Source organism: Pleurodeles waltl, chromosome 6 (assembly GCF_031143425.1).
Source record: "Pleurodeles waltl isolate 20211129_DDA chromosome 6, aPleWal1.hap1.20221129, whole genome shotgun sequence".
Lineage (NCBI taxonomy): Eukaryota > Metazoa > Chordata > Amphibia > Caudata > Salamandridae > Pleurodeles > Pleurodeles waltl.
The window spans coordinates 757,932,633-757,959,235 of NC_090445.1; the positions used below are offsets into that span (position 1 = coordinate 757,932,633).

At 43.0% G+C, this 26,603-nt stretch overlaps 1 protein-coding gene across 2 annotated transcripts in view; it reads left to right on the top strand.

The window, feature by feature from the left end:
• NRAP (nebulin related anchoring protein) overlaps positions 1 to 26,603 on the top strand; it is a 337,786-nt gene that overhangs the window by 20,320 nt on the left and 290,863 nt on the right. For both annotated transcript variants that reach the window (XM_069239330.1, XM_069239331.1), the window contains exons 4-5: positions 4,698 to 4,802; positions 9,057 to 9,161. In XM_069239330.1, the coding sequence (XP_069095431.1) occupies positions 4,698 to 4,802; positions 9,057 to 9,161 (210 nt within the window). The remainder of the gene's footprint in view (positions 1 to 4,697; positions 4,803 to 9,056; positions 9,162 to 26,603) is intronic.

Genomic DNA, 26,603 nt, shown 5'->3' on the forward strand with positions numbered 1-26,603 from the left:
CAAATCCGCTTTGTTCAGTTTCTTATGGAGCAGTTGCAAAAATTTTACCCCTTTACTGCAAAATGAAATTGACTCACCCTTGAGCCAGAATATTACCGCTAATCTACATGAACGGATATTATTAACTATAAAATCATGTTTTAGCAGTTTTCTTCTTTCCAGACCTAAAGCGGGACAAATACAAAAGACATGTAGCTAAGATTCTTTATTGAAGCAGCAATTTTGATTGATGTACTGGCCTTTCCAGGAAGGACGATCTTTTAGTGTCAAAGAAACCCATACGGTATAACAGGAATTGATGTTTAATGTGAACAGAAAAGTGGTCGGCCAAGTACCCGGGTGGGGACAATGTCGAATAAGACCCCAGGACGGCCGAGGCATACGGTCTTTTAGCCAGGATGGCTTCGTCTGTGATGAGCGAGAGTAAGCGAACCGTCCTGTTAACTAATCTGTTAAATTCAGCCTTCCCAATGTTACATTTCCAGGCTTCTTCCATTCCCAGGCTAGTGATAACCTGGGTTAGGTAGCTTCCCCATGTTCCTTTCATTTTGCCAATCTGCTGCGCCTGCACTTCTTGCCAGCAGGAGTAGAGAATGGAAGAATCCTCTGCTGCACGTAACTTCCACTATGATTTAAGGAAGGCGCCCTGTTGCTGGAAACTTTGTTTTTTTAGGCCCATCTCCAGTCTGACCTGCGCCGGGGAGGCACTTTTCGGGATGTTAAAAACAGCCTTGTATGTTTTAACCTGACTGGTATTAAGAGCCATGATCTCACGGCCTTTCAATATTTCAGACCCGTAGGAGATGGCTGGAAGCAGCTGAGCAGACATAATTTTTAATAAATGGGACCAGTTTGAGCAGTCCAACTTCTTTTTAAGCAGGGTAAAGCTATAAGGTAATGAATTAGCCTTTGCCTTAATCAACTGTAATTGGCATTTCCATTTCAGGCCTGGTTCGAGGTGAACACCTAGATATTTGTACAACTGCACCATCTCCACTTTTTTATCTCCCAGGTACCAATTGAATTGTTTATAATTTGCCCCTAGGAACCTTATCAGTTTAGTTTTATCCAGATTAATTTCCAGGCCTTGCTCAGCCATGATGAAGTTGAGTGCTGATAGGATTTGTTGCAGTCCTTGGGGAGGATGGCTCAGCAGGAGGATGTCGTCTGCATATTGTAAGCACCCAGTTTTCTCTGAGCCTAGTGTCGGGGGGAGACTATTCACTTGTGCTAACATGCCAGCAAGGTCTGCCAGGTATAGATTAAAAAGAATTGGTGCCAGGACACAACCTTGCTTTAAGCCAGATTTTGTAGGTATTCTATTTGTTAACCTTGAACCATCTCCGATTTTAATCTGGACCCAGGTATCAGAGTAGAGATCTATAATGGCCCTCAGTAGGTTGTTGGGGATGCCCCATTTAGCCAGCTTAGCCCACAATCTTTCCCTTGGAACCCAGTCAAAGGCTGATTTAAGGTTGAGAAAACATGCATAGAGGCCCAACCTCTTGTGCCTGGCTTTTTCCACTATAAGGGAGAGTGCAATTAGATTTGATGACGTTCCCATGCCTGCTCTGAAGCCTGTTTGAAACCTCGGGAGTAGCTTATTTTCGTCTGCCCAGGCTTGGAGATTCTGCAGCAAACATGAGCCGTATAGCTTGGCCTCTACGTCAGTGAGGGCTATCAGCCTATAATTTAAAGGAAGAGTGGGATTTCCACTTTTATAGATGGTGTGTATTATACTTCCTCTCCAAGATTCTGGGATCTGATTGGAATGAACGATAGCGTTAAAGATTGGCAGAAAATATTGTATCTCTCCAATTGAAAGTGAGGTCTGGATCAGGAATCAATAAATTGCTGTGACCTCTGGCGATAATATTTTGTGCGAAGACCTCTCCACATTAAGAAAAACCTGTGCTTTTATAGAAATTTGCCACTCATTTTTTTCAAAACAAGTCACGGTTTCAGACACTGTTATCTCCTTAGTCTAACCTATTACAGCCTAATATACGTAAGCTTAACTTCACACATTTCCATTATAGGACAGTGCCTCACTGGCGGTGAACATCCATAGGTAGCTTCTATTATGGCAGGTACATAATTGTGTGTAATTAAGAACAATATCAACCTACAAAGTAAAGCAAACTTTAGAAAATAAATGACTTAAGATGGGAACTGTGTTATTGTTCAAAACAAAATGTCATAAATGATCTTAAATGTCACATAAATTATCACATTATCATTAACATTGTCAATAGGATGGCTAGCAATTTAGTATCACTTATTGGTTTGACTACGTGTTGTTGTCTAATGATCTAGTGTTTTTAGGTGTTGTTACTTATTGGTATTAATTTGATGTGATCATAAGCATTGCATCTGGTGTGTGAGTTAAGGTTTACATGGGTGAGAGATGACTTATGGTTTTTGACACTAACCATAGCTGGTGAATTCCAGTTTTTATTTGTAACCCTAAGTGTATTTTCCTGTTTTTAACTCATTTCAGAATTTTGTTTATACTCCAAAGTATTATACTCAATCCTAGCAATAACTGCACTTTTTTCAACTATTGTTTTCTAGAAATGTCATGTTTATAATATAAAATACTGCATTCAGCTTTCAGCATGCTACAGATGGCCTACCATCACTGCATGCAGCAAAAAGCCATGCCCTGCAGTCAACCCTGCTGTGCACAACCCTTTACCATGCAAGGCCTTGGAGTTACATTTTGTGGGTGGAGCTTAAAATAAAAAGATTTTTGCTTGTATTTTATGTATATGTATATAAAACACATTCGTATGACCAAGGATAGTGAGTGAGTATGTTTAGGTTTGATTCTATTGAAAAATATGTTTTGTTTTCTTAATACCTTTGGTACAGTTTGATGTATCTGGACTTAGGTTTGATTCTATTGAAAATAATTATTTTGTTTTCTTAATACCTTTGGTACAGTTTGATGTATCTGGGCAAAACGTTTTAATAATAAAGTTAATCAGATTTGGGTTTTGAGCAGGCTATAGGATTTTATTAGTGGGCTTGAAACGGTTAAATTATAGAGATATGTGGACCAAACATCAAAATAAGGTTATGGTAAGCTTAAGTTATGATATCTAACCATAGTTTAAAAACAAAACAAAAAATCTCGGAAAAGTGCATAATAAACAAAGTTAACATGCAACTTTTGCTAAAAATTCATACAAAGACACAAATTTGCAAGTAATGCTCCATAACAGAACTTGTGCAACAGCCATGCAAACCATAAGTGACACATACATTGCAATGCACTTAGCAAGTTTAGCTTGCTCCTAATGTCTAATAGTGTTCATTTGCTCATAGCTTAGGCTTTATTTAAGGGTATATGCATGAAAGTTTCTGCTGTAAGGAAGGCAGCCTAGCGCAAGGGTGATCTGCGTTCTTAAAACAGATCCAACATTGAGGGGCAAAGCCAAGGAGGAGGTCATAAAACCTTAATTACTTTGGCGCTGTTTCACAGAGCTGCACAAAATTTGTCAGGTGCTTAGCATGGGTAACTTACTCCTCACATGTTGAGTTTCATGCAGCTCGGTCAAGAGATGGCGTTGTTAAAGGGGGAGGCCAATAAAGTATTAGTTTGCTAACAGCTGTGACTCCTTGGGTCAAATGCACGCATAACTGGATGTTAATATTTAGTTTTCTGTTAGTTTGTCAAGTTAAGCCCAGTGCAGAGACAACGTTAAAGGGTTGGGGTCAAAATGGTTTGATTTGCTCCTAACTTTAGTGCCATTTGACAGATTCACAGGAAGGCCGAGATAATGGAATAGAGCCTAACTTGCAAACTGCTGTGTTCAGTGGAGGTTGGGCCCAGGGCACGGGTGCAGGATGGTGTTGCAGCAGGCCAGCCCCAAAGCAAACCCCTGCAATGCAGGAGAGGGGCTGAATGCAGACTGACTGCAGACCAGGCCCTGCATCCAAAGCCTGCTGTGCATGAATGATAACCATGCCTGGAAGGTGTTGGTTAGCAAGTTGATGGATACCTGGCCTGGGCCTTAGTCCAGCCCTTCAGCCGTGAGTGGCAGGGGATGCGGCACAGACAGTGACATCGTGCCCAACATCTATTTTTTTTAAGATCATCTCCGAAATTCACTGAAAAAAACCCATTTCAAATAATGTTATGGTTCACATAGTGCCAACACTGTAACATTCACATGTGAAAAAGTAAGAAATTCTCAGAATCGAAACATAGTTAAAATGACTTTATTGTTTAGCATCAAAACTTAAAGTCCATCCCCGCGAGTTCATTAGATATAATATCCTGCACAACCCATAACTCCCACCCCTGCCCTAAATCTCATTACTTATGTCCCTCAGCTTCCCTCTTGCCCCCGTCTTTGCAAGTGTCACACCAGCCATTGCAAATGAGATGGGTCACTGCTTTGCATCTCATTTGCTTTTGCTACATCCTGAATTGTGCATAATATTTGTCTCATACGAACCTGCAGTGACAACATGTACAGCACACCTTGTTTGGTGCAAGATTTCATTTACAAATATTTTTTTGCCAAAAGAGACTTTGAATTTCCATGTCATCTTTGAAAGATAACTTAGTTGTTTGCTGAAGAATATTATGGCTGGGGGTGAGCTGACATTTACCACACCTGAGTTTGAACCTCTTTGAAATTATGCTCAAGGCAGAGAATTAACACAGATTCGGCCTGATTTTGCAGATTAAATACAGAGAAGAAGGGGAACGCTACAAATCTGTATTTAATTGGGATGTGAAGTCCAGAGATTTGGAACATGTGCGGAAAGTGGGGAAACTATCAAGTCAGGTAAGAATATGCCACCAACCACATCTGCCAGGCATGAATGTGTAGCTTGTCAAATAAGACGATGGTAACAGGGGGAAAAGAGGTTGCGGGAACCAAAATATGTTGTTCACTTGCACGAATCGAGATTTCCCACTTTATACGACACACTGATATGATGTGAGCCAAGGTAGAGGCAGAGGGAGGGGCTACATGGTTGAAAAGATGTGTGGGTGTTGTTCCAAGGATGTTGCAGGGAAATATGTGGCAGCTGCCTTACTATACTGTTGTACTGTAGAGCACCATGAGCCAATGTTATTGGTGAGATCTGGAAATGATGTACAAACAATGTGTCATGACGGGGATCGGGGTTCTTCCCCAGCAACAATTCAGGGAAGTATTTTGTAAATGGTACATGGTAAAACTCTCTGTGGCTGCAGTATTGATTAGATTGCTTTTATGAACAACTGTAGAGGGACTTACTTCAGTGTCACCTATGGGAATTGTTTTAATAACTTTATTTATTTGGTCAGTTTTTCGTATACACATATTATGCAAAGAAAGGCCAGGTAACTGTTGCAAATATCTCTGAGATCCAATTGGTGATATAGAAAAAGACTGACTAGAGGAGGTATGCAATTAATCCCAAGTACATAGGCTGAGCATAATGTCTAATCATGAACATTGCATGAGGAGGGAACCCTCAGATTAAAATAAGCATTTTGTTTCATTTGTCAGATATATTTTAAATTTCAGAGATAGCACCCACATAAAGGACAACTAACAGACGTATCAGAAATGTGATGGATATTTGAAAGAGAATGCATAAACTAGGGAACTGTCTGCCTCGAGTCATGGTGTGCAATATGGGGTAGCCAAATTGCAATTAATTTGGGATATCAGTTTTTTATGTTTGCAGATATATTTTGTATGATGCACAAGTTACATACATTAATTCACCAGTATTCCATTAGTGAAACATGACCATTTCGAGGATTTCTAAGAGTGAGCAATTGTACGTCTCCTAACTACTGGTAACTCAATAATAAGTGTGCTCATAATCGACCTTAGGGCACATATTTTGTTGGGGGCTGTACTACCTAAGAGGCATGCAAGTGGATCAAGGGCATTTTAGGCAACGTGGCACTTTGCACATTTTAACGTATTCTGAAGCAGTGGTACTGATAGTCACTAGGCAGAATTAAAAGACAGTTTTACTTGAGAACGAGGATCCTCCTACAAGTAATTTATAATGATATATGTGTAGAATGGCGTGTTATAAAAATACTGGGCCAATAGCAGTGGGAAAAAACTAGATATGATATAAACACACTATAGATGAAGAAAGGCAAATATACCCAATATGTAATGAAATGACTTGAGGCAAATGATGCATTTTAAAATTGTCCAAAGCTACCTATTATTTAAAAAGATTAGCATAGACCACTACAATTACATTTTATGAATATATGTGGGATGTTGGTCATTTAAAACTCTATTTGGTGTAAAGTATGAATATGATAGTGTTCAGAGGCCAATGCCTCTCAGTGTTGATATCAGCACATAATAACCCTGAGCCAGGCCACTGCTCACATATACACAGTAGTCCAGGTGGAAGCAGGTGTCTTGTATGGTCAGCACCACATAGAAGACCCAGATGTCGGCACAGCATTTACCTATCAATTGAGTGTTTATTACAGACCCAAGCTACATGCTAAAATATCTATCAAAGAAAACCTCATGTTTGTTTCAGTCTGACATTTTTATTGACTGAAGAAAAAACTAGTTACCTGATAATTTTTGTATCAGCCGCCATAGGGATACCCAGAAAATGACTGGTGGAGTCAAGGGCCAGATGTAGCAAAGGTTTTTACCCATTCTGTGTCTATTGGAAAAAGTGTTTGTACATATGGCCCCAAGCTCTCTGAACATTGGCACGGCTCAGATTAATTCTCTAGTACTCATGGTTTTCTAGTAGCTATCACATAGTGCAACTCTCACAAAGAATACATGTGGGTTCGTAGTTGATCTCGTGAGAACTGAAGAAATGACCTACAAATAGGTAAATCGTTTTTGTCTGAGCAAGGTGATTCACAGCTTGACGTGAGTGCCAACATGCAACACACCTCAACTTCAGAGACAGGCGCATCCTGTGGTCGTGTTAGCATGAGTAACAAAACATGGGTGAGGCGGCTTACAGCTGCTAAAACAGGTAAATACGTGAGACGTTTTCTACCCATCACATCCCTGTTTCAACACATCATTACTCAGTCCGCATATGGCCCCTATGATGGATTTCTTGCCTAATTTAATCAATGAGACACTAATGCACATATTTCATAGTAATGCACGCGTTTGCTCAATAACTACAAAGCGTTATCAATGCACATATCCACTCACTTTACGCAATGACGCAGTTATATGGCACCTGGTCGAGTCTTTAGAACGGCTCAGTGACGCACAATTTTGCTCATTTTTCACAATATTTTAGTCATGAATATATCTGCTTAGTTTCTGTAATGACTCAGTGATTGAAATATTGTATCCAGACCCCAGAGGGACGACCTCATACATGTAGTAACTAACTTGCTACAATAATACGGTAATGCACCATTTGAGCTAACTTCCAGTGTGCTTGTAATTAATATGTTGCATGGTTCTCGCTGTGCTGCAGAAACAAGCACTTTTCACACAGGTGCAGCATGGACATTTTTTCTTCAGTTTCCACAGCCTGTTAGCTATGTTTCCATCGAACTTCAGTAGTGCACCCTTTTTGGGCTAGTTTCCACAAAATTGTATCAAATCGATACAAATTGAGCTAATTTTGCACCACGCTACTGTAATTTAAATGTCTCTTCAGATTCCACAATACTGCTGCAATGAACCGTTCGGGTCACTTTACAAAAAGTTGTGCTAGCACGTCCTTGCTAAGTTTCCACAAGGCTAAAAGAATGGAGTTACTTGCTTAGTTCCGTCAATATTGCAGCAGTTCACATAATTTCTCACTTTGCACTGTGCCACTGCAAGGCATTTGTAGCTAGATTTCCACAATCCCACAGTGAAGACAATTGTTCATCAGAAACACAGGCACGGTGGCAGTCACAGACCCAGAAACACGGTGTGGCACACGGAGGGCCCAGAGCACACTCCACAGTGTGTGATTTACGACCTCGTAATTCTCATACATATAAGTCCAGTTTACAGGTCTACTGGGCTTTGCTATTCGCATACTTTAGTGACTTATGGTTATTTTACTAGCTTAAGGTTGATCCCTTAAGAAATGCACCGATTCCAAGAATATTTCCACTGTACATTCCCTTTCTCATAAATTATTAATTTTACTTTAAATAACACCAATTCCCACAGACATCTTTTCAAACATTCTTTGACTGAAGAAATTCAGTGAACTTTCTGTTTATCTTACATTTGGGTTGTGAAGTAGGTGCTCAGTTTCTTGCATAAAATGGCTCTCCAAACCTTTGAAAACACACAAAAATGCATTACATTGCGTGTTCATGCTCTTGGCCACTCCTCTGACACTTCCCTGGGCGTGCCCATTTTTGCATGCATGTGTGTGTAATATGTACCTGTATTGCTTGACGTTTTCGCATGCATCTAATACCACACTCCCATGCGTCAGTCTCACTTGCATCTGGTAAAAGATTGTATATTGACCTCTCAGTGCCCATCCTTATATCTATCCTCTGTGTGGTACTTATTCTGTGTGCATTAGGAGCAAGGGCTGCAAGACACGTCATGTTTTCGTGATATGCTGTGTGTTTTGTTGTGACTGCGCCAGTGCTTAATTTGTGCTTGTTGTATCCGGTGCTGAGCACCGGCACTTATTTTTGAGGGCCGGGTCTTATTCTTATGCCTCAAGCATTTGCTGGAGCAAAACACACATATAGGAAAGACGGATGAAGGGAAAAATGAAAAAGCGTCACAAAGGGAGAAAGTAAAAAGGTGCAACAGTGAGCTGAAGGGGCAGCGAGTGACTTTAAATGGATTGAAGAGGCCCGAGATGGCTTAAGCATTACACCGCCTCAGTGTTTGGTTCCCACATTTAATTACAGCAGCCGCGAGTTCAAGAGGAGGGCTTTGGGCACCGGCACCTTTGTATTTACAAATTAAGCACTGGACTGCGCTCTTATTTAAAACTTGAAGGAATACTGTTTCAGAAATGCACCATGACATTTTCAGTTAAATGATTTTTATTAGATTTTAACAAAAGTCATATTGGTTGTGAAGTAAATACCATACTGTATGTATAATTTTCAGAATGCGTACCAGGCTGCTTATGAAGAGGAGAAATGTTGGTACTCACCGGCGGTTCCAGACCCTGAGATGGTGCGAGTGGCCCAGGCGCAGAAGACCCTCAGTGATGTATGTATGTTTTGGGCTTCAAATGTGTGCGGCAGCGCCCCAGTAGATCTTACAGCTTTTATTACAACACATCATTTTCAAGTACGTCTTACTAGCAAGTAATTGATTTGAAATGGACCTCTCATCATAGATTTGCAGTGACCTTTGAACTCTACACTTAATATGTTCTTCTCAAGTGTTCTTCTCAAGTTACAAGCTCAGGAACTCCAATCCACCTCATGTCATGCTCTCACCTGCCATCATGTTCTTTAAAAAAAGGAAATCACTTTATAACCACTGTACAATATCCAGGGAGATATTTAGGAGGTATTTAGCGATTGGTGTAACAGGAACCTTGTTGTCAATTGACAAGTTTCCCACCGTGACAAACCCAGGGTTTCCGAGCCCATTTAGAGTTGGGTGAACTGATGATTGACTGCAGGTGGATCCTCTGCCCGAGGGCTGGACGCTGCCATCAGACACAGAGCCACACTTTTAATGCAATGGAAGGCCTGCCTTTTCAGGTGTGCCTCGAGACGCACAGAATCCCCGCCTGTTTCACCATGTGGGGCACGGCTGACCCGGGCAGGAAATGTCATCAATGACCTCTACGCAGAGGAAGAGCACTCCTTGTGAACAAGAGCCATTTATTATTTTGCAGAATAAACCTCACTTGTTGTTTGTTCTGCAAAATTAAAAATAATACCAGCTAGCTATCAAGATATGGCAGTGGGCTGGCATCTCAGTTTTGATTAAAGTACTGCTACAACGTCGGCCAAAGCAGATATACGGCAGAGATCTCGAAGTATGGTGGGTGGTCCTCCACTGTGCTTGGAGGTCAGGGGCTGGGCCTCCACTGACTGAGAGCCTTCCCACCATACTTTAAATAAGCCCCTCAGTTCCTCTATCCCAGGGTGGCACATAAAGGCATCCTTAATGTTACCTGCTTTCAGCACTATTCCGCTTTTATATACAATTAGCGATCATTCCTTTATTTTGTGTAGAGCTCAGCTTTACGTCTTCCGAGTTCTGCTTTTGGCATGATCCCAGTACGCAAGTTCAGAGGGTTGATGCACCAGCTGCAAATGTGTGTGTAACCGGAGAGAAGTTGGTTCTAATTTTAGCAGAGACTCTCCGTTTCTTGACCTGCTGGGCTTGACAACAAAAGTATGGATCACTTGCCGATCGTATACTCTTAGTATTTACAGGGCTTTAAAACTACTGGAAGGGGCCAGCAAGTCTCTATAAAGTCCAGTTTTGGGCAGCGATTGAAATGGAGCTGGCAGTGTAATAGTGTAGCATTCCTGCAATGCAGTGGGAACGTATGTTTAGCTAGGACCAAAATATATATACATATGTTATTTATAGATATATTAGACTCTATTTCCGCTCCTATTTCTCTTACTACGGCGTTGTTTCAACTGCATTCTCCTCTCCAGCCCTATTTGTGTGTACATAAACACTTATACTCATTACTCATGTAGTGATGACAATGGTTATAGAGTCGGTGATGTTGCTGGGATGATTAGCCCATGGAAGCTGGAATTTAAGATGGCTAATAATTCTATGATTGTTTGACAAATCTGCATGAAATTTGACAGTTGTGTGAGGAGTTCATCCAACGTTTCTCGTTTCAAAGTTTGCAAAAGTTAGTCAAGGCAGGAAAAAGGTATTGGAGCAATTTAAAAGCAGCATTTCTCAATTTAATAGGGATTCCTTTTTTGTGCTGCAGCAACAACCGCTCAATGGAATTACACTAAACTTGAAACAAAGATATTAATATTTAAGATATTCACATATACAAAAGGCAATGGATGGGCTTTGTGAGTTTAATCTTTGCACATTTGGACATTGGATTGTCCGCAGAGTCAAACCATTCGAGGACTGTTCTGAATTTGAAAGGATCCTGATTTGCCAAGGGAGCATTTCCTCGCATCGGCATTTCCAGAATTCTGACTCACGGGAAATTCACAGCCCTCTGCAGCGTGTTTGGTTATCAGGACAGAATACAGTTACTACAGGTAGTTTTTCATTCCCAGAGTGGGCAGACTGTTTGCAAGACCCTGTTTTGGAAAAAAGCAGGTGCCACATGAGGTGAGGTGAGCTTATCCCACCCAAAGATTGATAGTGGTACATACCTCAGGGGCAGAATTACAGACTTTTAAATCCTATAGCTTTTTTATTATAATAATTTGAGAGTTGCACATTTAATAGATTTCGGACAATCTTAACATAGAGGAAATTGCTGATTGATTACGTTTTAACACGGATATAAGTAATCTATTTTATTGATCTTGTTTTTCATTTGTAAAGGTTTTAAAACCACAAACAATTAAAGACATTTCACATGAGTTGCGCCAATTTCAAAGTTAATGTCATTGGGGATGTAACATATGATGTAATCTGTTCTGTCATGGATTACGTAATTTGTAATGTCATCAGTTGAATAATGTCTGAGGGTTTTCAATGCACCGAAACTTTGATTAGTTTTTAGGGTTCGGATCAAAACTATTATGTTCTTCCAGCTGATGTTTTTAAGGAAGTATCGATTTTTTTCTGAAGTTATTTTTCCTCTAAAGAAATAGTCATAAATTCCCTTAATCACATTGTAGTGATCATTATCATGTCCTATGGTCCTGTGCCCAATGCCACTCAGAGCCAACAGGGCACTGGCTGCCGTCTGCTGCATTTAGCCATGCTACGCACTTAAACCATGCATTTAGGCCCACACGATTATGTCCTTTGTCATGTCCTGCAATCAGCCTGTTTGCATGACTCGATGCTCTGGTTGCAGAATATGGCCTTTGGTAGCCCCCCTCGTCACACTAAGTGCCGCAGACAGAGCCTGTGACTCAAGGCTGCCTAGAGGGTCGTGGGTGCTGAATGTAGCGTTTGGTCCTTTTATGGGCTCTGTCTCACTATCCAAAGTATCTGGTGAGCATGGCCTTTGGGCACAAACCGAAGGTGTGACATTCAGCCATGGTCTGTGGGGATTCCCCTGCTCCCAATGACCCTGTATTGTCTTTATGAAACATTTTTTTTTGTGTTTTCGCATTTCAGTGATTTATGAGACAAAAGTTGTGTTTATATTTTGCTCTGGAAAGTTTCCGGCAGAGAATTTGTAAAGGACCAAAATAATAAGTAGACTCTTATGTGAGAAATTGGGGTTTTGATTGAGGGGGGTGAAAACCCTCCTCAAGCAACAACCACAATCCTTGTTAGGGTGACCCACAAAAGTCACTAAATTAACAAATGCTTATCCTCTGGTAGTTTTGCACAAAACCAGTGAGGCTTAACTTAGACACAAAGTGGCAATGTGTAAAGCTTTTATGCACCATACAAACACTAATAAAGGGATAACACAACCCCATGAGAATCCTACACCAATTTGGAAAAACAGTATACATTTTAATACATACAATGAGATGAAAACACCAAAAATCCAACAAGTAGAATCGGAGGTATGCATTTTCAAAGATTTAGGTGAGTATAGCGCCCAAAAGCGCAAAACACCACTTGCGGTTATCTGGTCTTGCTAGATCAAGGGAAAGTAACAAGTTCAGACCGACTATGATGGAGCGCAGGACAGATACAGGTACAGGAACTAGGTTTAGTTACCTTATTAAAACCTGACACAAAGAGTCCAGTTCACAGAGGAGGAAGCTGTGAGATGCAGGGAGAGCATCGTGGATGGTCATCGCTGTAGCACGAAAACCAGGCCATGTGTCACAGACGGTCATCGCTGTAGCACCAAGATCTTGTCTGGCATCGCCGACCATTGTTGCTGGAGATTCACTTACGTGGTCACCGAAGGCTGTCAATGCTGTAGCACGAAGTGCAGATCTTGCTTTGATGGTGGTTGCTGGTGGTCACTGCAGAGCAAAGAGTCAGGTTCTCCGGAGCATCGCTTTGGTGGTTGTTGCAGGCGGAGAGATCTCAGTGCAAACCGGCCCATTCACGTTTGCGAAAAGTGCAAAACTCCAGGTTTCTCCCTTCTCTTCAGAGGAGTACACCCTGATGCCAGCCAAGGACCCAGGACCTGGTGAGATGCCTCTTGGCGATCAGGGGCTCACTCTTTCAGAGGCCACCAGCGCTCAGGCAGGTCAATTTGCAGATCAAGCCAGTTCCAGTTGCACAGGTCAGCTGGGAAGTTGCAGGAAGGCTTCTGGAGCTTGTTGCTCAGAACAAGAGGGAACTCAGCTGTCCCATGGAGTCACTCAAGTAGCCTGAGATGAAGGGAGCAGGTCTAGTCTTCCCAGAAAACCGGAAAGACCTCAAGCAGCAGGGCAGTCCTTCTTCTGTAAATCCCAAGGTCCAGAAGTGTGCTGATGAGCTGGTCTAAGGGTCCAGTATTTATTCCTAATGCCAACTTTAAAGATGGAGAATCGTCTAGGCTTTACCCCACATCTGGGTGTTGATTTTTCTTCTTTCCCCTGTCCTGGCAACAAGGACTCTGATGTGACAATAACCCGTGTCAAGTTGTGTCAAGTTCTTTGTGAGTGGGCTGTGGCAGCCCCTATGAAATGCAATTGGGGCAGTTAAGAGCACTGCCCATCCTGTCCTGACAGGGAGGCTCATCCTGACACCACCAAGGCCCCCTTTGTGTCACTGTCTGAGAGGAATACACAAAGGCAAATAGCCAACTAACCCCAGCCATGTGACTCAGGAAACAATGCTTCAGGTACCAAATGGTTAAGAAAAGAAAATGCCTACTTTCTAAAAGTGGCATTTTCAGAATGTGACTTAAAATCAAACTTTATCATTAAAGAGGGATTTAAATTACAATTCTTTTGAGTGTAAACTAAACATGACATTCATACCTGTTCACAAGATGTCACTTATTCAATGTAACAAGGTAACCCAATGTTATCCTATGGGAGAGGTAGCCCTTGCAGTAGTGAAAAATGAATTTATGAGTTTTTCACTATCAGGACGTGTAAAGCTTAAAAATACATGTCCAACACACCCTGCCCAATGTGCTGTTTAGGGCCTACCCTAGGGAACACTTATGTGTATTAAAAAGGAAGATTTAGGCCTGGTAAAATGTTTATTGTGCCAATGCAAATTGGCCATTTTTATAGCTGCACACAGGCTGCAATGGCAGGCCTGAGACATGCGTTATGTTTTTAAACCTCTTTATTGGCATTTAAACAACAAGGCTGGATGAATTCCTTTGAACAAACAATCACGTTGGAGTTGGGGGACTTTATGCACCATTATTATCATCCTAGACATAATCAGCAGGGTGACAGCATTTAAAATCAAGATACAATGAGCACTGGATTACCTCGTCAATGTGACCCCCCCCCCCTTTCTGTACCGTGTGAATGTCATGCAGGTTACAGAGAAATACGATTAATTCAATACAGTTTGCAAATCCTAGAGTATATCCCATTTGTCCTTGCCTTAGGGTGGACTCTGGTCACTCTTGACTTTTAGGGCCAGATGTATCAAAGGGTTTTACCCATTCTGTGTCTATGGGAAAATGCTTTAGTACATATGGCCCTTAGATTCATAACAAAGACTTCCCACTCAGTGATTACTAGGCCCCTCCCACCTTGTAGTTGGGCCTGCATGATGACCTCTAGTTTGACCCTAGCCCATTTCAAAAGCTCCCCCAACCAGCGCTTCACAGTAGTTGCCGCAGGGACCTTCAAATGCAATATGTCATTTGAAAAGTATTAATGAAGTTAATGAATCTACTTATGAGGTTGTCCCCTTTATTGCTTGAGAGTACATCTAACAGGCAAAACTCTGGCATGAGTGGAGTTGCACAGTCTACCATTTTGGGTGCAGTATCCATCACCTCCAGTCAAGCCTGTTGTAACAGTACACAATCACAGGCTATGTGCATGAAGCCAGCATCAATCATGTGACATTGTGTGTATTGGAACCAGGGGTTCATTGAGATTTCCTTCACCTATTGCTTTGCTCTCACCCATTGTTTGCCAGTTACTCCCACGTATAATGCTGCTACTCACCCTGATTGCCAGCTCTGACACACACTGCAGATGGAGAGCCGTATACAACATGGTTATAGCTTTCTTGGAGTCACTGTTTGTCAATATTGCCTGCAGGGGTTGGGCTGTTGTCAGCTTGGGGAGGATCCCTTCCCACCCTAACAGGTACAACTGTTTGAGGAGGGGGGTGGAGGCGGCCCATGATTTAAGTGAGGTGGATTAGGAGCAGACCTATCTGCACAACATCAGTTTGCTCTCCTGGAATATATACAGGCTAAGTAGTGCAAGGAAACCACAAGTGGTTGATGGAATTTTAAGGCAGTATTCTATTCTATGTTTTCAGGAGACTTGGCGGTGCAGAGAATTCCCACTGTTACATGGTTTTATGGGGATTTATCAAGTATTCACAGAAAATAATGTAGGACAGCCCTCTGGGGGATTGTTATCCTTGGTCTTAACCCAAATTGCCTCCCGGGTATTGCAGATTAAAACACGGTGTAACTGGATAATGGCCTATGGCTTACAACAGCTGGATGTAGGTAGGAGAAAGAAATATACTATAATTTTAAATGTACATATAAATGTGTATGGTAGCACTAATTATAACGGGCAGATTGAATTGTTTAAAAATGATGTTATTGCCATAGGTGAATTATACCCTCAAACCATGACTATTTTGATGGGAGATTTTAATCATAAACTGCTTTCTGAGTTGGTGGATGAAAAGTACAGGGAGTGTCTCGCTGCTTTTAATATGCAACCTATTTGTATGCCACAAAATGTGGCAACTGGGAAGGAGATTTCCTTTTTTCAAATGGATTAGTGAATTTAAATGGCCATGTGCCCACAGATATCCCAGGTAGAAAAACGTTTAAACAAGGCAATCAAATGTGCCCAAACGATTATGTGTTTGTATCGATGTGGGCCTTTGCGCTGATGATGAACTTTGATGGTTTTGTGGGTGGAGGGGAGTGATCATTATCTGTTAAGAACTATTATCCAAATGGATATTGCCCTAAGACAGAGGAGGGACCTAATGTTGAATACTGATTGCTTAACATGGTTACGAATAAGGCTCCCGGAAAAACACCTACATTTATTGAAGGAATTGCAGTGCAATTATAGTGCTATAGATAATGGGGAGAATCCCTTAGATCCTTTAGTCGAGTATGAGAAGGTAATAAATAAGGTGGTTGCGTGCCTTATTCCCGAAGTCAGGAATTTTAATATCAGTCACTCTAAAAATAAAGCTAGGAAGCATGAAACAAATAACTGGCTCGATAAAGAATGTAGGATATTAAAATGTAATATTTGGAAATTCGAATGGTATCAAAGGCGTGTAAGAAACAGAAATGGGGGCCGACAGCTTTATCGTTTAAAAAGGGAACTTTGAATTTTCGTAGCATGAAAGAAAAGGGAATCAAAAGCAAAATGTTGGGATGTGATGTTAAAAACTATAGAATCTAATGATGTTAGGAAATTTTGGAGATTAGTACAATGTGGGACAGGTATTTCTCAAAAGCGGATCCTGGAACAGGTGGGAGAAGATCTGTGGGTAAAATGTTTAGAAGATACATACAATCATGGTGTTTCTGTAGAGCAGAGTAGCATCATCTTTAATATTGAGAAGGAAACAAAGATGGGTTTTACTAAGTCAGTAAATAAGGAAACTATTGAAAAGATAATACTCATTAGGGCAGCTGCCCCTGATTATGTGCCAGCATTTGTAATAAAACAAATATTACATAGTGGGCCAGGCTGTTTCACTCTGTCTTCCAGGAAATCCTGGCAAAGGGAAGATTTCCAGAGAGTTGGAAGGGGGTTGTGATAAAATCAATTCACAAGAAAGGTGTTTATTCTCTTCCGGGAAACTATAGGAAAATTAACTTGCTGGATATTGGTGTCAAGATTTTTTCCAATATATTATTGAAGATGATTAAGGAGTGGACGGATGCAAAATCTATCATACCTCTGGAGCAAGGTAGTTTTAAGGAGAGCCACTAGACCATTGACCACTGTGTTAGCCTGTGGGCCATTGCAAAGAAATCTATAGGGGGGGCAATTTATTGTTGTTTTGTTGATTTTAGCTTGGCGTTCGATTTGGTTGATTGGGTACTGCTGTGGGAGGTATTAAAGGGATATGGGATAGTGAAAGCTTTGCTTTTAATTCTTAAGGAACTGCACAAGGACAACTGGGCCCAAGTGGAGCTGGATAGTGCTGGCTTACTTTTGAGGAAAATCAGATTAAGAAATTCCCTCAGGCAAGGATGTGTACTGGGCCCTACCTGGTTTGCTCTGTTTCTTGATGACTTACCTGAAGTCTTAAGTTTGCCAAATGCTTTCAGTCCCAAAATGAATGGCAGAAATATTAGTTGTCTTTTGTATGTGGACGATTTGGTGATTTTTGATCGAACAGGAATTGGATTGCAATGGAAACTGAATACATTTGGGGATTATTGCATAGGGAAAAAAATGAAAATTAACATGGAAAAAACTAAAGTGCTCAAAATAGGGAAGCAAGGAAAGAGTATGAACTGGATAATTAATAATACAATGATAGAGAGAGTGAGCAAATATAAATATCTAGAGGTATGGTTTTCACAGAGTTTAGGTTGGAAGGACCACCTCGCCTCCTCGCAGGATAAAGCACTGGTGTCAATAGCAGGCCTAAGGAGATTTGATAAACGATATGGTGGCCCCTCTCTCCGACCAGTATTATGAGCCTATCAAGCTATGGTAAAACCGCAATTTATTTACGGAGCAGAGGTGATAGGTATAGGGGATAAGAAGAGATGGGATTTAGAAGAAGGAAAGTGTCTGAAAAGGCTACTTGGCCTCCCCACTTTGACCATGGCGCGAGCGGTTAGAATAGAGACAGGTTTATTAGGGTGGACACAAACCGGTTGTGCAGGGATGTTAACATTCTGGATAAGAATTGATGGCACAGAAATATCGAAAATCTCCCAGATATGTAAAAAGGAGGTACTCCAAAGTGAATTAACCTGGGCACAGGGGGTTAGAGGAAGAATTATGGCCTGCGTCAAGTTACTAAATATACAGGTAACAAGGGGGATCGATGAGATGGGTGTGAGTAAAACAGAGTTTAAAAGCCTATTAAAACAGGCCTTTAGGGCTGAGGATCTCTTGTATGTGAGTAATAAAAGATCCATTTCTCATTTGTTAAATTCCTGGGAGAATGATGGATCTTCCCCTATTTGGAAAATATTCCAAACATTAAGATGAGTCACAGCATATTAAGATTTCGCTGTGGAATAAATGTAGTCTTTATGTCAGGCAACCAAGAAGTTCTGCAAAATGAACAGAAAATTTGTCAATGTGGTCTTAATGGGAAAATTAATTCAGTCCATATCCTGATTGATTGTTTGTGGTTCTTACCCCAACAGAAAAAGTACTGAAAACCTATTTTCTTAAATATGATATTAGAGGAAGAGGACAAGCAATCGACCTTTTAATGAACATGAGATTTTTAGATGTGACATATGCCCTGGGTCGCTTTTTTAATCACCGTGAAAACAACATTGAGAGATAATACTGTGGGTTTATTATTAGATTGAGGAAGAAGAATTACCTTCTATAGCAGGGTGTATTTATATAGATAGGATATGTTTTATTATATTCATGATCTAGTGTTTAATTGTGTACAATGGATTCTTATGTGATTAGGTGTTTTACAAATGTTTAAAAAGGCTATGGCCTAAATAAAAATGTTTTTTTAGCTGTTAAATTAGCTATAAGAATATTTAGTGCAGACCACGAGAACATCTGCTGTGCAGTAATTGGTCTTATTAGATGTTCTCGATATACAAGAAAAAATATTGACTTCTTATTTATAACAGACCGCAGCCAGGTGATAGCTTTATTCCTTACCTTGGCAACTTATAGAGTCTGTTGAAGAATAACATGACTGTTTTATTTGATCTATGGATGTTTTAATTGATTATGAACTATTGACAAGTTTTATCATCTTAGATTTTTAGTGTTAATTTTAAGTTGTTGTTTACAGCTGGTAAATGCACTGTGTATTTTGATATAAATGTTTGTGTACTTTTATGGCATTATTGACGAATAAAGTAATTTATTTTGACTGACTGACAGCTTGGAACGTCCTTGTTCCAGTTGTGTGGACATAGCATGTTGCAGGGTGTTATTTGTTAATAACTGATCCGTGGAATCCCATGCTCGTCTCGCAAAAGCCTGAAAGGTTTGCACAATACCCTCTGCATACATGTCTTCAGCACAACACATTCTGGCTTCCGTCCATATATGGGCTTTGTGGTGTTACAGTGCATCTACTATAGATGGCAGAGACCATACCCCGGATTTTATTCTGAGCTATGTGAGCTGTGGCCCTTTTTTATATCCTCCAATTGTATGGGCTCTAGTCATTAGAGCAGAATAATTTATGGCAAAGGGGTCTCCTGTAGGGCCCATATTCGCTGTGTATAGGGTGCAGTAGTAACCTTTGAATATGGCATTAATTTCAGTCTGAGAGTTGAGAACGGTTCCATCTGCGTTCTGAATTGCCTCCATATGTCAGTGGGATATTTTGCCACTGAGCAGCCACACTAACAATCTGCTGGCATGGTCACTCTCTCCATCTTGTTGAGCCAGGTGCTCCCTCTGGTCTAGGGCCGTCAGTTATGCATGCTTCTGCTGCAGGTAATGGAGTTGTCACACCCTGTCCTGCTATGATGAGGCTAAATTTTTAGTCTCAGGTAGGGCTCCCTCAGCCTCCAAGAGTTCCCTGCATAGCATCTGTTTAACCCACCATACTGTAGAGATTCCGTGCTTGCACATGACCACATTGAAGGCTTACCAATCCACAGCCCTTGTTGTGGCAAAGCCCTTGTTGTCATTAGATTATTTTGTAATGTGTGTGGCTATGTTAATGTGATATGGCATGTTCCCTAACACACATGTACGATTCCCCAGGACTTTGATCTGCAGACTGCCCCACTGTACAATTAGTTTCAGCAGGCAATGATCTGACACAGTACGGCCTAGGTATTCCGACCTCAAGGAGGAGGAGCACATTTCATCACAACCAATAAATATATCTAGTCAAGTGTGGACATCATGCACTGGGGAATAGAAAGAGTTCTCTTTTTCCTCTGGATTTGGCAGTTTGTAAAATGTCAATACTTCTATGAAGAACACCAGAACCAGGAGGTAATGAGCTTCTTCAAAAAATAGATCCGCAGGAAAGACCCCATCCACATCAAAGTCCCAAACCAATTCACAAGTCATCTAAACCTACACATTCCATCTTAGTAACCACTCCACATGTCAACTGCCTTCATCATAACATGGATACAAGTGCACTGCATCACCACCTACATACAGAACACCACACGGTCTCCCTATATCATGTACCCTCCCACTCTCCATCCACTGGCAGAAGCGTTGTGTAAGCCTACACATGAGATTCTGCCCACCAATGGAGTGGATGTATCTAGGTCTAGGTAGGGGACACAACTTTAGTCGCCACCCTGAGACTCTGGGTGATTTCCCAGAATAACTGGGGTTATCTGAGTCAGGAAGTCCAAGAGTTGCACATTTGGTGCATTAATCTCTAGCAGCAATATGGGATACCCATCCAGGTGTCCCTCCAATACCACATATCAGCTCTCAGGGTCGATTTTATGGGAAAGCTCTATGTAGGGGTGTAGGAAAATGCCACTGTTGGCATTGCTAACCCCCACTTTTTGCCTAGTGATAAGGCCAACTTTGATTGAAAGTATGCTGGGACCCTGCTAACCAGGCCCCAGAACCATTGTTCTTTCCCTAAAACTGTACCTTTGTTCCCACAATTGGCACAGCCCTGGACCTAGGTCCACTTTCTCCCCAAGAATTGAGAAAGAAGGCAGACCACTGGGTAAAGACAAGGGTGACCAAAACTTCCATAGGGGTAACCAAAAGAAAGGTTCACAAAGCCTCCCAAGGGAAGGGTGGTGAGACATCCAAGGACAAAACTAAAGAGTCTATTCAAGGGCCCCAAAAACTTGCTGAGGAGGGTGGGCCTGAGCCTCTTCACAGTCCACAAATGGGTACAAGTGTAAGAACTTTGATCCCAAAAAGGCCTGGTGTCACAGCTGTAAACAGCATGGGCACCAAACTGGAGACATGGCCTGTCCCAAGAAGAATCCCACTAGCACTACTCCAGCTAGTACTGGAATAGCCATTCTCCAGGTGGGATCAACAGTGTGCCAAGAGCAAATCAGGGTTCACACTGAAGCTACTCTAGTCTCTGGGGGTGAGGTGGATATAGCTACAATAGCTGCCTGGCCGCCTCACATGCAAAAATACAGGCAGCAGCTCTTGATTAATGGGACAAAGGTAGAAGCACTGAGGGATACAGGTGCCACTGTCACCATGGTGACAGAAACACTGGTTTCCCCAGGACAATATTTGGCTGGACAAACTTATCCAGTTACCAATGCTGAAAATGTGACTAAAGTCCATCCCATGGCTATGGTGACTTTAGAATGGGGAGGTGTTACTGGCCTGAAACAGGTGGTGGCCTCTTCTGAAATCCCAGTAGAGTGTCTGCTAGGGAATGATTTGGAGTCCTCAGCATAGGCTGAGGTAGGACTCAAAACTCATACAGCCATGCTGGGTATCCATGAACTGATGTGTGTAAACAACAAGAGCACAGAGCAGAGCACAGGGTGAAAAAGAAGTGTTGGGGCCTGGAATAATGGTCCAACCTTCCAAGAGAAAAGGTAAGAGGACTGGGGACCAGCCTCTGATCAGCAAAAGAAGCAGGACCTCTCTTCCCAGGAAGATGCCCTATCCCCTCAGGGAACTGAGTCCATAGACCTGGAACATTATGAGGTGGAGCTCTTGGGCCCAGGGGGACCCACAAGGGAACAGTTGTACCAGGGACAAAAGAGTTGCCCCACTCTTGAAGGCCTGAGACAGCAAGCTGCTGAACAGGAAAAGGGAGATGTCAGTGGCTCCCATAGGGTCTATTGGAAGGATGGACTCCTTTTCACTGAGGCAAGATATCCCAAACCTGGTGCCAGAAGGAGAGTGGTAGTGCCTCAGGAATTTAGAGAGTTCATCCTCACATTAGCCCATGACATTCCCCTAGCTGGGCATTTGGGATAGACCAAGACATCGGTCAGACTTATTAACCATTTCTACTGGCCCAATATGTCCCAGAAAGTAATGGAGTTTTGTAGCTCCTGTGTCAGGCAACGGGCAAGACAGGTGGGCATCCAAAGGCCCCCCTCATTCCACTTCCTGTGGTGGGGGTCCCCTTTGGGAGGGTTGATGTGGACATTGTGGGTCCACTAGAACCTCCCACAGCCTCAGGGAACCAATACATACTGGTAGTAGTGGATCATGCTACCAGATACCCTGAAGCAATTCCCCTTAGGGCAACTACTGCTCCTGCAGTAGCCAAAGCCCTAATTGATATTTTTACTATAGTGGGCTTCCCTAAGGAGGTGGTTTCTGACAGAGGGACAAACTTCATGTCAGCTTACCTAAAGCACATTTCGAATGAGTGTGGGGTGACTTATAAGTTCACCATACCATATCATCCACAAACCAGTGAACTTGTTGAATGGTTTAACAAGACATTGAAGGGCATGATCATGGGGCTCCCTGAAAAACTGAAAAGGAGATGGAATGTCCTTCTGCCATGCTTGCTTTTCGCCTACAGAGAGGTGCCGCAGAAGGGAGTAGGTTTTTCCCCCTTTGAGCTTCTGTTCGGCCATCCTGTAAGGGGACTACTGGCACTTGTTAAAGAAGGCTGGGAGAGACCTCTCCATGAGCCTAAACAAGATGTGTTGGACTATGTGCTTGGCCTCCGCTCAAGGATGGCTGAGTACATGGAAAAGGCATCCAAAACCTTGAGGCCAGCCAACAACTCCAGAAGTTGTGGTATGACCAAAAGACTGCAATGGTTGAATTTCAGCCAGGGCAGAAAATCTGAGTTCTGGAGCCTGTGATTCCAAGGACACTTCAGGACAGATGGAGTGGCCCTTACCCAGTACTTAGGAAAAAGAGCCAGGTCACTTATTAAGTGGACCTGGGCACTAGCAGAATACCAAAGAGGGTAATCAATGTTAACCGACTGAAACTCTACAATGAGGTGGCAGACATAACCATGCTGATGGTTACTGATGAGGATCAGGAAGCAGAGAGTGAGCCGAAAGATGGGACAGTAGATGGAGTTGTCTACTCAGACACCCTCTCTGCCCAACAGCAAGCTGACTGCAGGCAAGTCCTACAGCAGTATGCTGAGCTCTTCTCCTTGACCCTTGGTCAGACATACCTGTGTACCCATGATGTGGACACAAGAGACAGTTTACCTGTCAAAAACAAAATATTCAGACAGTCTTGCCAAGTCAAGGAGAGCATCAAAGTGGAAGTCCACAAGATGCTGGAGTTAGGGGTAATAGAGCAGTCTGACAGTACCTGGGCTAGCCCAGTGGTATTGGTCCCCAAACCTCATACCAAAGATGGAAAGAAAAATTAGGTTCTGTGTGGACTAAAGAGGACTCAGTTATGTCACCAAGACAGATGCTCACCCCATACCCAGAGCTGATGAATTAATTGACAAGTTAGGTGCAGTCAAATTTCTGAGTACCTTTGACTTAACTGCAGGGTACTGGCAAATTAGGATGGCACCTACAGCAAAAGAAAAGACAGTATTCTCCACACCGGATGGGCATTATCAGTTCACTGGTATGTCCTTTGGCTTAAAAAATGCCCTGCCACCTTCCAAAGGTTGGTGAATCAAGTCCTTGCTGGCTTAGAGTCCTTTAAAGCAGTATATCTAGATGATATTGCTGTCTTCAGCTCCAGCTGGCAGGATCACCTGATCCACCTGGGGAAGGTTTTGCAGGCCTTGCAAACAGCAGGCCTCTCTATCAAAGCATCCAATTGCCAGATAGGGCAGGGCACAGTTGAATACTTGGGCCACTTTGTAGGTGGAGGCCAAGTGAAACCTTTACAACCTAATATCCAGACAATTCTGGACTGGGAAGCTCCAAAAACCCAGACTCATGTCAGGGCATTCCTTGTCTTGACTGGATATTACAAGAGGTTTGTGAAGGGGTATGGATTCATTGTGACACCTCTCACTAACGTAACCTCAAAGAAGATGCCCAAGAAGGTAATCAGGACCCTTGACTATCAACAGGCCTTTGACACCCTGAAAGAAGCTATGTGCTCAGCACCAGTTCTCAAAGCTCCAGATTATTCTAGGCAGTTCATTTTGCAGACAGATGCCTCTGAACATGGGATAGGAGCAGTACTGTCCCATACCAATGATAATGGCCTTGACCAGCCTGTTCCTTTTATTAGCAGGGGGCTACTCCCTAGGGAGCAGCGTTGGAGTGCCATTGAGAGGCAGGCCTTTGCTGTGGTTTGCTCCCTGAAAAAGTTGAGGCCATACTTGTTTGGTACTCACTTTGTTGTTCAAACTGACCAGAGACCTCTTAGATGTCTAATTCAAATGAAAGGTGAGAACCCTAAACTTTTGAGGTGGTCCATATTCCTACAGGGAATGGACTTTGTAGTGGAACACAGACCTGGGACTGCCCATGCTAATGCAGATGACCTTTCCAGGTTCTTCCACTTAGACAATGAAGACTCTCTTGGGAAAGGTTAGTCTCATCCTCTTTCGTTTGGGGGGGGGGGGGGGTTGTGTAGGAAAATTCCACTGTTGGCATTACTACCCCCCCACCACTTTTTTCCTAGTGTTGATGCCAACTTTGATTGAAAGTATGCTGGGACCCTGCTAACCAGGCCCAGGCACCAGTGTTCTTGCCATAAAACTGTACCTTTGATCCCACAATTAGCACAGCCCTGGCACACAGTTAAGTCCCTTGTAAAAGGTGCCCATGGTACCAAGGGCCCTGTGGCCAGGGAAGGTCTCTAAGGGCTGCAGCATGGATTATGCCACCCTGGGGACTCCTCACTCAGCACATGCACACTGACTTGCAGCTTGTGTGTGCTAGTGGGGAGAAACAGACAAAGTCGATATGGCACCCATCTCAGGGTGCCATGCCCACAAACCACTGCCTGTGGCATAGGTAAGTCATCCCTCTACCAGGCCTTACTGCCCTAGCGCAGGGTACACTATCCTACAGGTGAGGGCATAGCTGCATGAGCAATATGCCACTACAGTGTCTAAGTCCATTCTCAGACGTTGTAAGTGCAGTGTAGCCATATTGAGTATATGGTGTGGGAGGTTGTCATTACGAACTCCACAGCACCATAACGGCTTCACTGAATACTAGGAAGTTTAGTATCAAACTTCTCAGCACAATAAACCCACACTGATGCCAGTGTGGGATTTATTGAAAAATGCACACGGAGGGCATCTTAGAGATGCCCCTTGTATGTTAGCCCAACTGCTAGTGTAGGACTGACCGGTCTGTGCCAGCCTGCCACTTTCAGACGAGTTTCTGACCACATGGGGTTAGTGCCTTTGTGCACTCTGTGGTCAAAAACAAAGCCTGTCCTAGGTGGAGGTGTGCACCTCACCTCCTCCTGCAGGAACTGTAACACCTGGCGGTGAACCTCAAAGGTTCAAGCCTCGGATTACAGTGCCCCAGGGCACTCCAGCTAGTGGAGATGCCTGCCCCCCCCACACAAAGCCCCACTTTTGGCAGCAAGTCCGGCAGGAAAATTAGGGAAAACAGGGAGGAGTGACCACTCCAGCCAGGACCACCCCTAAGGTGTCCAGAGCCGAGATGACCCCATCCCTGCAGAATTGTCCACTGCCCCCTCACCCCTAAAATGCCCCTAATTTTAGTATTTAAGGGCTTCCCTGGACCCAGCTCTTTAGATTCCCGATGACCTCACAAGAAGAAAAAGGACTGCTGAGCTGACAATCCCACAGAGAAGAGAAGGAGACAACAACTGACTCGGCCCCAGCCCTACCGGCCCGTCTCCTGCTTCAAAAAGCTGCAAAAGAAGAGCGACACATTCTGCAGGTCCGGCGACTCCTGAAAAGCCTCCAGAGGACTGCCTGCATCACAGAGGACCAAGAAACTCCCGTGGACGGCAGACCTGTCCAACAAGAAAAAAGAAGAAACTGCTTCTAAATGACTCTCACCTCACTCCAGAAGTGCGAGTCCTACACCACGCTGCACCTGATGCCCCCGGCCCGTGTCCAGATGGCCAAACTAGCTAGAGAGGATCCCCAGGTGATTTCTACTGAGTGCTCACCATGGGCTGACCTCTCCACCCCTCCTTGATGATGACTGCAGAGGGAGTCCTGAGGACCCCCTGACGGCGATTGCCCGGGACGAAGATATCCGACGCCTGGAGAAGCACTGCACCCGCAGCCCCCAGAATCGAGAGAAACTGACCACCAGTGGAGCTATGACCAGCAGGCAGCCCTCCTCCCTATCCAGTCAGTGGCTTGCCCGAGAAGCCCCCCTGCGCCTTACCCGCAGCGCCTGAGTGACCCCCAGGGTCCCCTCATAGAGTTTCATTGGAAACCCGATGCCCTGTTTGC